The sequence below is a fragment of the Oncorhynchus mykiss genome, chromosome 22, assembly GCF_057628025.1.
Source record: "Oncorhynchus mykiss isolate SJ-2025 chromosome 22, ASM5762802v1, whole genome shotgun sequence".
Lineage (NCBI taxonomy): Eukaryota > Metazoa > Chordata > Actinopteri > Salmoniformes > Salmonidae > Oncorhynchus > Oncorhynchus mykiss.
The window spans coordinates 10,191,126-10,206,694 of NC_143043.1; the positions used below are offsets into that span (position 1 = coordinate 10,191,126).

At 46.5% G+C, this 15,569-nt stretch overlaps 1 protein-coding gene across 5 annotated transcripts in view; it reads left to right on the plus strand.

Moving 5' to 3' along the window:
• Positions 1 to 15,569, plus strand: part of aff3 (ALF transcription elongation factor 3) — a 31,810-nt gene that overhangs the window by 13,853 nt on the left and 2,388 nt on the right. For 2 of the 5 annotated variants that reach the window (XM_036958599.2, XM_090215374.1), the window contains exons 3-13: positions 42 to 95; positions 294 to 334; positions 781 to 832; positions 4,285 to 4,322; positions 4,703 to 4,892; positions 8,824 to 10,971; positions 11,153 to 11,280; positions 11,548 to 11,754; positions 11,911 to 11,974; positions 12,541 to 12,677; positions 12,767 to 12,838. In XM_036958599.2, coding sequence (XP_036814494.1) covers positions 42 to 95; positions 294 to 334; positions 781 to 832; positions 4,285 to 4,322; positions 4,703 to 4,892; positions 8,824 to 10,971; positions 11,153 to 11,280; positions 11,548 to 11,754; positions 11,911 to 11,974; positions 12,541 to 12,677; positions 12,767 to 12,838 — 3,131 coding nt within the window. Of the gene's footprint in view, positions 1 to 41; positions 96 to 293; positions 335 to 780; positions 833 to 4,284; positions 4,323 to 4,702; positions 4,893 to 8,823; positions 10,972 to 11,152; positions 11,281 to 11,547; positions 11,755 to 11,910; positions 11,975 to 12,540; positions 12,678 to 12,766; positions 12,839 to 15,569 lie in introns of those variants that run through there. The other 3 variants (XM_036958600.2, XM_090215375.1, XM_090215376.1) reach the window with 3 other exon arrangements.

Genomic DNA, 15,569 nt, shown 5'->3' on the forward strand with positions numbered 1-15,569 from the left:
CTTTAAACTTTATCAATCTATCTCTCTCTCTCACTCTCTAGGACACAAAGCAGCACACTACTCAGCACAAACAACGTATGTATTCACAGTCTAAGGTGTGTGTATTGTGCGTGGGTGTATCTGTGTGAGTGTGTGTGTGTGTCTGTAACCTTTCTCTATCAGGCTGCTCAGGAATATGTTATAAGAAGGAATATGTTTGTCAAACCTGTGTGTGTGTGTGTGTGTGTGTGTGTGTGTGTGTGTGTGTGTGTGTGTGTGTGTGTGTGTGTCCTCACTCCCTCTCTCTCTGGCAGCTCGGGGGGATGACCCACCCTCACCTGGCGCCTCACAAATCGTAAGTGGGACAGGAGAAATATATTCTACCTAAGGTCACCAAACAGTGCCGGGGCTGTAATACACACACACACACACACACACACACACACACACACACACACACACACACACACACACACACACACACACACACACACACACAGAGGGGGAGTAGTACTAATCTGTCAGTTTTAGTTGTGCAACAAACATGACGTAAAAACACCAGGACACCAGGCCAAAGGTGACCTGACATTTGTGTGAACTTTTCCAGTAGCAGAACAAAGAGTCTCCTAGCTTATTAACCCTTTATATCCTCTTTCTCAGTCAGAGGTGGCTTGAATCTCATTACCCCCTCAAAACTAGACATTGTATACTGTACTTCATACTTCACTTTTACTTTACTTTAGAGTACCATTACTTTACTTTGGTCTTTCTCTTGACGTATGTTTTTCTCATTTTTCCCAGCATGCTCGCTGATGACTTGAAGCTCAGCAGTGACGATGATGATGCTGACAAGGTAGGGAAGCCCAGGAACATTCTACAAACCTTTTAGAAAATGTTTACAACATTTCAGAATGCCTCTCTCTCTCTCATGACCTGAGCTAAATGTTTCCTTACTTTCATCCGCCCTTTCTCTTTCCTCCTTCCTCCCCTCCAACCTTCCTCCCCTCCAACCTTCCTCCCTCCACCCTTCCTCCCTCCAACCTTCCTCCCTCCAACCTTCCTCCCTCCACCATTCCTCCCTCCACCCTTCCTCCTTCCCCCCCTCCAACCTTCCTCCCTCCACCCTTCCTCCCTCCACCCTTCCTTCCTCCAACCTTCCTCCCTCCACCATTCCTCCCTCCACCCTTCCTCCCTCCACCATTCCTCCCTCCACCATTCCTCCCTCCACTCTTCCTCCTTCCTCCCCTCCACCCTTCCTCCCTCCACCCTTCCTCCCTCCACCCTTCCTCCCTCCACCATTCCTCCCTCCACCCTTCCTCCCTCCTCCCCTCCAACCTTCCTCCCTCCACCCTTCCTCCCTCCACCCTTCTTCCCTCCACCATTCCTCCCTACACCCTTCCTCCCTCCTCCCCTCCAACCTTCCTCCCCTCCAACCTTCCTCCCTCCAACCTTCCTCCCTCCACCCTTCCTCCCTCCACCATTCCTCCCTGCACCATTCCTCCCTCCTCCCCTCCAACCTTCCTCCCCTCCAACCTTCCTCCCCTCCAACCTTCCTCCCTCCAACCTTCCTCCCTCCACCCTTCCTCCCTCCACCCTTCCTCCCTCCACCATTCCTCCCTACACCCTTCCTCCCTCCTCCCCTCCAACCTTCCTCCCCTCCAACCTTCCTCCCTCCAACCTTCCTCCCTCCACCCTTCCTCCCTCCACCCTTCCTCCTTCCACCCTTCCTCCTTCCTCCCCTCCAACCTTCCTCCCCTCCACCCTTCCTCCCTCCACCCTTCCTCCCTCCACCATTCCTCTCTCCACCCTTCCTCCCTCCACCATTCCTTCCTCCACCCTTCCTCCCTCCACCATTCCTCCCTCCACCCTTCCTCCCTCCACCATTCCTCCCTCCACCCTTCCTCCCTCCAACCTTCCTCCCTCCAACCTTCCTCCCTCCACCCTTCCTCCCTCCACCATTCCTCCCTGCACCATTCCTCCCTCTACCCTTCCTCCCTCCTCCCCTCCACCCTTCCTCCCTCCACCCTTCCTCCCTCCCTCCACCCTTCCTCCCTCTACCATTCCTCCCTCCACCCTTCCTCCCTCCTCCCCTCCAACCTTCCTCCCTCCACCCTTCCTCCCTCCCTCCACCATTCCTCCCTCCACCCTTCCTCCCTCCTCCCCTCCACCCTTCCTCCCTCCACCCTTCCTCCCTCCCTCCACCCTTCCTCCCTCCACCCTTCCTCCCTCCACCCTTCCTCCCTCCACCATTCCTTTCTGCTCACTCCAACCCTTCTCTATGTTCATCCTACTGTACATTAAAACATGTTTTAAAAAGGAAGCCAAAATATTTTGGGGGGGGGTAACTAGTAACAGGACTTTGTAACTGAGTACGTTGGCTACATCCCTTATTTGAAGTTGTATGAACAACATAGAAAGGAGAGAAGAGAAACAGTTAGTTGGAAGGGTTGGTACGAAGACAGGGGGGAGGAGAGTGAGAGGTGCTCCCTGCAGTGAGTGCGGTTCTGGGCCAGGGCTGGAGTGAAAATTGGAAGGAGAGGAGAAGGTGAAAGAGAGAGAGAGAGACTGGAGAGTTGGCAATAGTTGCTCTCTGAGGGAGCTGTCTGTGCTCTCTCTGTTAGAATGGAGATGCATTTCGCACACACACACACACACACACGTCTAAAGTGACATCCCCTTCTTGTTTCCATTTCTCCATCTGTATTCATTTGATAGAACTGGAAGCTGAAATCGTCTGGCATGCTTTTGCCATATTGTTTTCACCTGTCCAATAGCACTTCAACATGAGCAGCACAGGAGTTCCACTGCTTGCTTATTGTTGACAGATCACTCTTGTGTTGTGGATAACTGCTCCTGCACCGTAGGAAATGCAGATGAGCTTCGTGATTTACATAAATTAGCTGAAAACCCGCACTAACACATGTTTATAGTAACAGTATAACAGTATAACAGTATAACAATATAACAGTATAACAGTATAACAGTATTGCAGTTTAACAGTTTAACAGTATAACAGTATAACAGTATAACAGTATTGCAGTTTAACAGTATAACAGTATAACAGTATTGCAGTTTAACAGTATAACAGTATAACAGTATAACAGTATTGCAGTTTAACAGTTTAACAGTATAACAGTATAACAGTATAACAGTATAACAGTATTGCAGTTTAACAGTTTAACAGTATAACAGTTTAACAGTATAACAGTATAACAGTATAACAGTATAACAGTATAACAGTATAACAGTATAACAGTATTGCAGTATAACAGTATAACAATATAACAATATAACAGTATTACAGTATAACAGTATAGCAGTATTGCAGTATAACAGTATAACAGTATAACAATATAACAGTATAACAGTATAACAGTATAACAATATAACAGTATAACAGTATAACAGTATAGCAGTATAACAGTATAACAGTATAACAGTATTGCAGTATAACAGTATAACAGTATAACAGTATTGCAGTATAACAGTATAACAGTATATGTAATCTAATTTTGGCAGGCTAATAGCATAACAGTATAACAGTATAACAGTATAACAGTATTGCAGTATAACAGTATAACAGTACAACAGTATTGCAGTATAACAGTATAACAGTATATGTAATCTAATTTTGGCAGGCTAATAGCATAACAGTATAACAGTATAACAGTATAACAGTATTGCAGTATAACAGTATAACAGTATAACAGTATAACAGTATTGCAGTATAACAGTATAACAGTACAACAGTATTGCAGTATAACAGTATAACAGTACAACAGTATTGCAGTATAACAGTATAACAGTATATGTAATCTAATTTTGGCAGGCTAATAGCATAACAGTATAACAGTATAACAGTATAACAGTATAACAATATAACAGTATAACAGTATAACAATATAACAGTATAACAGTATAACAGTTTAACAGTATAACAGTATTACAGTATAACAGTATAACAGTATTGCAGTATAACAGTATAACAGTATAACAGTATAACAATATATGTAATCTAATTTTGGCAGGCTAATAGCATAACAGTATAACAGTATAACAGTATAACAGTATAACAGTATAACAGTATAACAGTATAACAGTATTGCAGTATAACAGTATATGTAATCTAGTTTTGGCAGGCTAATAGCATAACCATCGATCAAGCAACATTATGGACTAAATGTTCAACTCCTGTTGCTGCAGATTTATTTTTTGCTCGACAATACTGGTGAAATGAAGATCATGCTGTACATAATGAATGACACCAGTCTCTTTGACCTCCCTTCTCTGTCATCTCTCTACTAGGGCCCTGAACAGTCAGCCCCCTGGGTTGTTAACAACAGGTACTAGATGTGTCTACTGCATTATGTGTGTGTGTGTGTGTGTGTGTGTGTGTGTGTGTGTGTGTGTGTGTGTGTGTGTGTGTGTGCGCGCGTGCGTGCGTGCGTGCGTGCGTGCGCGCGTGCGTGCGCGTGTGGAAGCAATATGAAAGGTCAGGATGTGTGAAATGTGACAGCTGGAGGATTTCTCTCTCCTGGTCACTCTTGAAAACACACACACACACACACACACACACACACACACACTGATAGTGATATATGAAGAGGGCCTACAAGCGTGAATGCCCACATATTGTGTGTGTGTGTGTGTGTGTGTGTATCTGTGTGTTTGTGTATCTGTGTGTAATCTGACCCCTCTCTGGTGTGTGTGTGTTGATTGACAGTCTGTCGGAGCAGCACACACACACACATGGTGGGAGGGTGAGACATTCCAGCTCAGACTCTTCAGGCTCAGACTCCTACAGTGAATTGGAGGAGGAGAGCAGTGGCCAGCGCTCCCTTAACCCAAGCCCAGAAACACACTCCGATCCTGGGACACCCACCGACACTCAGGCCCTTGGCTGCACCAAGGAGGTAGTACCCCCACGCTCACTTTGTGTCACACTGCTGTCTGTCTGTCTCTATACCATTTCTCTCTTTAGCTGCTTCTCTTTCATGGTATTTCTCAATCTCTCTCTTTTAGAGATTTTTCTCTCACCCTTTAGCCTCTTATACCCTTTAGCCTCTTATACCCTTTAGCCTCTTATACCCTTTAGCCTCTTATACCATTTAGCCTCTTATACCCTTTTAGCCTCTTATACCCTTTAGCCTCTTATACCCTTTAGCCTCTTATACCCTTTAGCCTCTTATACCCTTTAGCCTCTTATACCCTTTAGCCTCTTATACCATTTAGCCTCTTATACCCTTTAGCCTCTTATACCCTTTAGCCTCTTATACCCTTTAGCCTCTTATACCCTTTAGCCTCTTATACCATTTAGCCTCTTATACCCTTTAGCCTCTTATACCCTTTAGCCTCTTATACCATTTAGCCTCTTATAACCTTTAGCCTCTTATACCCTTTAGCCTCTTATACCATTTAGCCTCTTATACCCTTTAGCCTCTTATACCCTTTAGCCTCTTATACCCTTTAGCCTCTTATACCATTTAGCCTCTTATACAATTTTACTCTATTTTCTCACTCTGCCTCCTCTCATTTCAGATTCTCTCTCAATTCAATTCAATTCCATTCAAAGGGCTTTATTGGCATGGGAAACATATGTTTACATTGCCAAAGCAAGTGAAATCTATCTGGGGAGGGGGAGGGGGAGGCAGGAATTAGGAATGCACGTGAGCTACTCTGGGGAGGGGGTGAGACCAGGGGGAGGAAGCAGGGGGAGGGGAGTTGCTGTAGGAATTAGAGTCTGGGTGTCATGTCAACAAGCCCAGTCCCAAATAGGAAAGCCCACTGGAGGTGGGAGTCCCGGAGATTCAGTTTCACGCTAACATTTCATTAGCGTTAGCATGACAGTCTCCCACACTAATAACCAACTGCAGACTCTCTATGCTCCGCCAGCTTAAGCCCAACTAAGCTAAACTAAAGGTAAGGGAAGCTTTCAAATGGAATGGGTTAGCAGTTTCATTGGCACTGAGTTACAAGCATGTAAATGCATAGGGGGGGGGGGGGGGGCTGTTTAGAAACAGTGGTGAGAAATAGGTCTTTATTTGAGGAGCTGGTGGGGGTGGGGGGGATATTGTCGAAAGAGGGGGACAGCAGTTGGGGGTTTAGGTTAGCTATGCAGAGAGAGTTGAGTAGGGGAAACCTGCTTCTACTGCCTGTATGAATAGAAGGCCCTATGTGTCTGTCTCTGACCATAGCTGGGTCTATTACTGTACATGCGGTATATCAGGCCCCAATAGAGGTGGTGAGGCTGAGGGGGGGGGGGGGTATATTTATTTACTGATTTCTATTGCCTTCTTGTCAAATAGCGCCAAGCCAGAACAAACTGAGAATTGACAAACTAGGTCCTGAAAATTATGCAAAGCACACTGGGAGTTTCCTTCCTCAATTGAAATAAAATCCATCTCCGAGCTGAAGAGAGATCTTATCTATGGATGATCGAATTCGAACTGGTGTTTCAACCGAGCATGTTTTGGGTGGGTGGGGAGGGGGGTAGGAAAGAGTGCTTCAGAGTTCCAGGTAGAGGAAGGAGGGAGGGAGCCAGGAGGCAGAGAGGGTACAAGAGACGCAGTGTCTTCTCTGGAAAAGGGAATGAGGGAAGGGGGGGCAGTGTTTGAGTAGAGGAGTAGAGGTTTAAATAACTCTGGTCAGCTACTGGAGAGAGGGATATAGAGGGGGAGGAGAGAAACAGAAAGAAAAGAGAAAGAGCAGGAAAGCAGTGAGTATATCCTCTTCTTTTTAAAACTCTCTTCTTCCCTTTCTGGGTTACTGAGTGACTTGTTAGGCAGAATAAACAGCCAGTGTGTGAGTCATTAGATAAATGGGAGGCGGCTTTAGCCTCTGTCAGAGCAGATGTGTGTGGATTCTAGTGATAGTAGGAAATGTCAGGTCAGATGTGTGTGGATTCCAGTGATAGTAGGAAATGTCAGGTCAGATGTGTGTGGATTCTAGTGGTAGTAGGAAATGTCAGGTCAGATGTGTGTGGATTCCAGTGATAGTAGGAAATGTCAGGTCAGATGTGTGTGGATTCCAGTGATAGTAGGAAATGTCAGGTTAGATGTGTGTGGATTCCAGTGATAGTAGGAAATGTCATTTCAGATGTGTGTGGATTCCAGTGATAGTAGGAAATGTCAGGTCAGATGTGTGTGGATTCCAGTGATAGTAGGAAATGTCAGGTCAGATGTGTGTGGATTCCAGTGATAGTAGGAAATGTCAGGTCAGATGTGTGTGGATTCCAGTGATAGTAGGAAATGTCAGGTCAGATGTGTGTGGATTCCAGTGATAGTAGGAAATGTCAGGTCAGATGTGTGTGGATTCCAGTGATAGTAGGAAATGAAGGTGGGTTGAAGAAGTAGTCCATTTAAAGGGCACTGTTCAAAGTTTGAGCTTCTTAGACTATGGTTGAACGAGTGGCTGTTTTTACAGTGTTTTCTCAGTGTACTCTACATTTACAGTGTAGTTTTAACTGTGGTGGTAAGAGTGAAGCCGGGACTGGGAGTGAGTGATGTGTGTTGGTAGTGTTTGTTCTATGGGTTGTGTGTTTTGGAATAGTCCAATGTGTGTCCTGGTTTTCAAGGAATCTATCGTTTACTCATCAAATCGAATCCAATTTTATTAGTCACTTGCGCCGAAAACAACCTTACATTGAAATGCTTCCTTACAACCCCCTAACCAACAGTGCAGTTTCAAAAAATACAGATAAGAATAAGAGTAACAAGTAATTATAGAGCAGCAGTAAAAAAACAACATTATATACAGGGTGGTGCCAGTACAGAGTCAAAATAACAGCATATATATAGCATCACTACTCTGGACGGTTCTGACTTAGAACATGTGGACAACTCCAAATACCTAGATGTCTGGTTAGACTGTAAACTCTCCTTCCAGACTCACATTAAACATCTCCAATCCAAAATTAAATCTAGAATCGGCTTCCTATTTCACAAAGCATCCTTCACTCATGCTGCCAAACATACCCTCGTAAAACTGACCATCCTACCGATCCTCGACTTCGGTGATGTCATTTACAAAATAGCCTCCAACACTCTACTCAACAAATTGAATGCAGTCTATCACAGTGTCATCCGTTTTGTCACCAAAGCCATATACTACCCACCATTGCGACATGTACGGTTTAGTTGGCTGGTCCTCGCTTCATACTCGCCGCCAAACCCACTGGCTCCAGGTCATCTATAATACTCTGCTAGGTAAAGCCCTGCCTTATCTCAGCTCACTGGTCACCATAGCAGCACCCTCACAGATCACTGCACCTGTACATAGCCCATCTGTAAATAGCCCATCCAACTACCTCATCCCCATACTGTATTTATTTATTTATCTTGCTCCTTTGCACCCCAGTATCTCTACCTGCACATTCATCTTCTACACATCTACCATCCCAGTGTTTAAATGCTATATTGTAAGTACTTCTCCACCATGGTCTATTTATTGCCTGTATATATATTTTTTCTACTGTATTATTGACTGTATGTTTGTTTATTCCATGTGTAACTCTGTGTTGTTGTATGTGTTGAACTGCTTTGCTTTATCTTGACCAGGTCGCAGTTGTAAATGAGAACCTACCTGGTTAAATACCTGGTATTGTTGTTTTTGGCTTAACCCCAAGACCAGGCTATCTGTTTTGATTGAATATAGTCCAAGCACTTTCTGCCAGTTAATTATAGTGCAAGTTACTGTTTAAAACCAATGTGGATGTATAAAAGTCAACCTGTATCACATGATCCCTCTCCTTTGTTGAGCCTACCTGACTGTTTCTCCCCTCATCCCTCTCTCCTTAAATCTGTCATCCGTCTCCATCCTCTCATCTCCCTCTCTCTGTTTTCTCAGATATATCACCCCTCCACCACTCAGTGGCAGCTGGATAAGTGGCTGAAAAAAGTCCCCAAAAAATCCTCTTCCTGCGACCAGGATCCCAGCAATCACGACCACGCCCAGAGAGCTACAGAGCACCGGTCGCTCTCCCCAGACCCCCACAGAGCTCCATCTCCATCCAGACCCTGGGGGATCAGAGAGGACTACAGCCCCAGCCAGAGCCCTGTTCCCAGCCCGCGCTTTAACTACAGCCCCAGGCATAGCCCTCGGCCTAGCCCTGGCTACAGCCCCTGCCCCAGCCCCAGCCCCAGCCCCTGTTCCAGTCCTTGTCCTAGCCCCACCCCAAGACACAGCCCCATCCCTAGCCCGGTCCTCAGTGTCTGTCCAAGCCCCTTCCCAAGCCCCAGAGCCACCTGCAGCCTTAGTTCCATTCCCCAGCACCCCCCTAGGAGTCCTAGTCCTAGCCTTACTCATTCTAGCCCCCGCCGCTATCCTCAGGTTCGGAGTCCCCATCAGGAAAGCCACAGGCCTCCCACGTGGCCTAGCCTAACAACCAGCCCGAGCCATAGACCCAAAATCAGGCCCTGGACTGCCCCTGTACCCAGCACTGAGCCCAAGAGCAAGCCAAGACACAGTCCATATCCTCAGCCTCCGCCTCAGCACAGCTCCAGGCCTAAATCCACACAGACCCAGCCTGTTCCCACTCCCAAGACCACAGCCAAGGCAGCCCCTGCACTGACCACTGAGCTGAGCCACAGGCACAAACACAGACCCAGGCCTAGTCCCAACTCGAGTCCCAAGCTTCATTCTCAGCCTAGCTTGAAACACGCACGCACTCTAGACCCCAAAAGCCAACACCTATCAACCTCTGGACAAAGGCCTAAGGAGAGTAGCAGACACAGCCATAATTCCAACTCCAACCCCAGACCCAGTAATGGGCCTAGTTTGACAACCAGACTCAGGACCAGTCTCAGCCCCACACCCAGGGCCAAGACCTTACCCACCACAGACCCTAGCAGAGAGACCAGCAGCAGAGTTGGTCACTGTTCCAAATCCAGCCCAAAGCCACATTCTCTGCCTAACTCCAAAGCTAGTTCTGAGCCTCGCGCTAAATTCAGCCCCAGCCCTAGACCCAAAGTCAAGTCCTGGGCCCCTGCTCCCCACTCAAAGCTTCCACAGAGGAAGCCCCAATCCAGGGAGAGAGAACAGGAGGTGGACAACCGGAGAGAGACCCATGCACCAAAGAGGAAGGTAGACAGGCAGACAGAGGGAAAGGGGGAACATGAGGTAGAGAGACAGACAGAAAAACAAGGAGAGAGTCAGGGGAAGAAACAGAAGGAAAGAAAGGGGGAGAGACAGGGAGAGAGAAGACTGGCGGAGGAGCAGTTGCTTAGACGCCCCTGGGTCCAGAGCTCAGAGGAGGAAGAGGAAGTAGAGGAGAGAAAGAGGAGAAGGGAGGAAAGAGAGAAGGAGAAGTACAAGAGGAGGAGGAAGGAGCAGCAGCAGAGTGGTGAATGGCAGGCGGTCCAGCCCAAGCAGAGACCTCACACCAACAGCGAGCGCCGTCACCATCCCATCGACCCACAACGCCACGGGACCAAGAAAAAGAGGAGGAGGAAGAGTGAGGAGGAAGAGAGACAGTCTCAGCCGGACCCTTCCCCTCCACCATCACCCTCCTCCCCCACTCCTGTTGTCCCACCCACGGACTCCTCCGCCTCTTCAGAGTCCGACTCGGAGCCCGATCTGCCTCCCAACGTCACCAAAGTCCCGGCCGACTCCACATCAAGCCAGCGTCCCATCCCCAGGAGAGGGTACCAGGGCCCGGGGAGGCCCGCGGATAGCAGGCCCAGAGTGCTCTACCCCAGGCGCACCACCGCATCCAACCCAGGCCAGGGGCACCAGATCCAGGGAAAGCAGAAACTCTACACCCTGGTCCCGTTTGGACGTCGTGAGCTGGCCGCAGCCTCTCATCGAGGCCTGAGAAACTTGGTGGTGCAGATAGACCTCTCCCTGCTCAACAGAGTGCCTGATACTACGACAGGCACCCCAGCCTCTCACAAACACTCTTCCTCCTCCTCCTCTGCCTCTTCCAGGCAGAAAGAAGCCATGAGACACCTGTGCATCCCCGAGACAGAGAGAGGAGACAGCAAGAGAAAACGCAAGGTAACACACACACTCTTTTGTTTCTCTATAGACCTCCAGGGTAAACAAGATAGTTGCACTGTAGCTAGTGTACCATGGAATACTTTTGTCATCCTTTACTGAGACCTGAAGTCCCTGTTACTTCACAGCTACAACAGCCTGGTGTCCGTGGTTCTGCCATAATATGCGTGTTTCCTCCCAGTCAGAGAATGGAATCCAGCACCACAGAGAGAGTAAGAGGAGCAACTCCCAGACCAACGGCCCCTCTGCCCACACAGAGTCTACAACGCACAGACGTCTAGACCCTCACTCAGACACCAGACACAACGGGTGAGACTGGAACACACACACTCTCATACACACTCTCATTGACACTTATACACACAAACACAAACACACACACACACAAACACACACACACAAACACACATATATACACTGAGTGGATAAAAGATTAAGGACACTTGCTCTTTCCATGAGATAGACTGACCAGGTGAATCCAGGTGAAAGCGACAGTATATATACACACGCTGATACATACATAAACACTGTAAGAAGTACTGACTGTGTATTTCCGGGGGTTGTATGTGTGAGCAGGTTCTTGGAGGACTATCTGGACAGTACCCCTCTCTCTGACACCCTCGACCCCACCAAGCCCCCCATCAAAACACAGAACTCAGAGCCTAAGATGGAGGTTGAGTGTTGTGTTGGGGTGTCAGGGCAGCCTCGGCCCGAGTGTGAACCATGGGGACCTCCTTTACAACGGGCAGGGGGACAGAGAGGAACCGTAACCAACCATGAACCGTGAGTGCCTGACTGAAAAATAAGGCCAATGTCAGTCTTAATGACCACATTCTACAGCCCAACCTAGACCGTCAGAAGCAGTCAGTAGCTACCACATAATAATATATTTGTCTGCTCTTTCCTATTGACTTCCTCCCCCTTTCCATCCCTCTGTAGCCCACATCATGCTGAGTACTACATGCATGAAGCCAAGAGGATGAAGCACCGTGCAGATGCCATGGTGAGACTGGTTCAGGACTGGGTTAGGACCGGAAGGACTGTTCTAACACTGAGTTAGGGATGTTAAAAATCGCTCCGCCATTTTCTGGTTGCTAAAACTCTGATAGTTCGCCTAATTTCAGATTATGTGACAAAATAAAGTAGTATAGTGTAGAGAATCATTGTACCATCTAAACCACTGTGAATAGAAATGTTTCATAAGCAAAAATATAGTTGTTTCAGCTGTTTGAAGCTGGTGTAATAAAACCGAAAGAGAAAGAAGCAAAAACAAAACTTAAGACCAGGAAGTATAGAAATAGCGCACATAGAACAGATCTACCTCTTCTTAGACTTGCTTTCAATGAGAATGATAGATCTATAACTAACTTTTCTATGTGAATTTGGTCGGTTTGACCACAAAGTTACATATTGCCACTTTAAGACTGTTTCAAAGACATCAGTAACATTTTTAAGATAAGTTGGCTAAAATGATAAGGACCCTTTTACAGGATTAAGTGGCTAGTGAGCTCTTCCAACTTCATTCATTTCCTATCTCTCTTACCCAGTATCTCTCACTCTCTGTCTCAGGTGGATAAGCTGGGGAAGGCAGTGAACTATGTGGATGCTGCTCTCTCCTTCATGGAGTGTGGAAAAGCTATGGAGGAGGGACCACTGGAGGCCAAGTCTCCCTATACCATGTACGCAGAGACAGTAGAGCTTATCAGGTGAGACAAACACACACTCACACGCACACACAAACACAGACACAGACAGACACACACACACTGTAACAGTGATCCTCTGTGGTTGTCAGGTACGCCATGAAGCTGAAGAACCACTCTGGCCCAGGGGCTAGACAGGAAGACCAACAGTTGGCCGTACTGTGGTATGTCACTAGCAACGATTGTCCAAATTGTTGAAAGGTCAAAAATAAAGTTCTGATCAATGTAAGAGCTGCATAATGGGGTAAGATAGTCAACGCGTTTTGAATTTTAAAAACCCAAGAAACATTGACTGAACCTTTGTTTAATGAGATCCATAAAATCTATGGAATCCAGACAGTTTAGGTGGCAATTTCAATTTAATGTTAAATATCAAATGTTTTCTTCTTTGAAACAACCATGCCAACATTTTTTAAAACCATATATGGCCAATTTATGCATTTTGTGATTACATTGATGGAGTAAACTTCTGGAAATACCAACTAATTTGGGCATAATTAAAAAGAATAGCATAAAATTAGGCCTACTCTCTATACAATCAGCATATTTCTATGGTAGGCCTACCAAGCCCTCACAATCTCCCAGCTTTCACCATGGTTTTCATTCATAATCATGATTGTTTTTGTCAAATCCTCATGCATATTCAACATTAGATGGAGACTGTGTTTGAGAAAAGGATAGTCACCTAACCTAAATGCCCTGCTCTAGAATTTTCAAGCACAGAAATAGTTGATGTTGGTTGTTCATTTTTGGGAGCTGCTTCCTTTGTGGCTGAGTTAGGCTACTTTGTAAACATTAAATCTCAACTTTTTCAAACTCTACAAAAATTAACACCCACATGTGCAACAATCCCTTTCTTGTCTTTCTTGTGATATAAATATTGTTTGTGCTTTTAATCCCTGTCAAATCAAATCAAATCAAATCAAATAGGGAAACGCTTACATACCTTCCCAACAATGTAGAGAGAAAGAAAATAGAGAAATAATAAAAAAGTTAAGCACAATAATAACATTTATAATAAATACATCGTGAGTAACGGTAACTTGGCAATATACAGGGGGTACCAATACTGAGTTGATGTGCAGGTGTACGAGGTAAATAAGGAACACATGTACATATAACTAGGAATAAAGTGACAGATAATAAACAGTAGAAGCAGCGTATGTGTCCCAAACGTTAGTGCAAAAAAGGGTCAATAGTCTGAGAAGCTATTTGGTTAACTATTTAACTAACTATTTGGCAGTTTTATGGCTTGGAGTTAGATGCTGTTCAGGGTCCTGTTGGTTCCAGACTTGGTACATCGGTACTGCTTGCCGTGCGGTAGCAGAGCGAACAGTCTATGGCTGTAGTCTTTTAGGGCCTTCCTCTGACCCCACCTGATATAGATGTCCTGGATGACAGGGAACTCGGCCCCAGTGATGCCAAGCAGTTGCCATACAAGGCGGTGATGCAGCCAGTCAAGATGCTCTCAACGGTGCAGCTGTAGAACTTTTTGAGGATCTGAGGACCCATGCCAAATCTTTTCAGCCTCCTGAGGGGGAAGAGGCGTTGCCATGCCCTCTTCACCACTGTGTTGGTATGTTTGGACCCTTATCGATCCTTAGTGATGTGGACACCGAGGAATTTGAAGCTCTATACCCGCTCCACTACAGCTCCGTCGATGTGAATGGGGACTTACTTGGCCCTGCATTTCCTATAGTCCACAATCAGCTATTTTGTCTTGCTGACGTTGAAGGAGAGGATGTTGTCCTGGAATCACACTGCCATGTCTTGAACCTGCTCCCTGTAGGCTGTCTCATCGTTGTCTGTGATCAGGCATACCACTGTTGTGTCGTCTGAAAACTTAATGACGGTTTTGGAGTCGTGCGAGGCCACGCAGTCATGGGTGAACAGGGAGTATAGGAGGGGACAAAGTATGCACCCGTGAGGGGCCCCGTGTTGAGGGTCAGTGTGATGAATGTGTTGTTGCCTACCCTCACCACCTGGGGAGGCCCGTCAGGAGAGGGAGGTGTTCAGTTTCAGGAACCTTAGCTTAGTGATGAGCTTTGAGGGCACTATGGTGTTGAATGCTGAACTGTAGTATATTAATAGCATTCTCACGTAGGTGTTCCTTTTGTCCAGGTGTGAAAGGGCAGTGTGGAGTGCAATAGAGATTGCATCATCTGTGTATCTGTTGTGGCGGTATGTGAATAGGAGTGGGTCCAGGGTGTTTGGGATGATGGTGTTGATGTGAGTCATGACCAGCCTTTCAAAGCACTTCATGGCTACAGACGTGAGTGCTACGGGGAGATAGTAATTTAGACAGGTTACCTAGGTGCTCTTGGGAACAGGGACTATGGTGGTCTGCTTGAACATGTAGGTATTACAGACTGGGTCAGGGAGAGGTTAAAAATATCAGTGAAGACACTTTCCAGCAGGTCAGCGCATGTTCTGAGTATAAGTCCTTTTAATCTGTCTGGCCCTGCGGCCTTGTGAATGTTAACCTGTTTAAACATCTTACTCACATCGGCTACGGAGAGCGTGATAACACAGTTGTCCTGAACAGCTGGTGCTCTCACACATGGTTCAGTGTTGCTTGCCTCAAAGTGAGCCTACAAGGCATTTAGCTCGTCTGGTGGGCTCGTGTCACTGGGCAGCTGGTGGCTGAGTTTCCCTTTGTAATCCGTGATAGTTTGCAAGCCTTGCCACATCCGACAACCATCAGAGCCGGTGTAGTAGGATTCGATAATAGTCCTGTATTGATGCTTTGCCTGTTTGATGGTTCGTCAGAGGGAGTCCAAGCGTCAGCGTTGAATAGATTCAGACAAAAAAACGACTATGTGCCATTGTTGACATTTTGAAGGGGTCTTGCTGGATTGAGCCAGCATAATGCACGTTTGCACAATCATAACATCA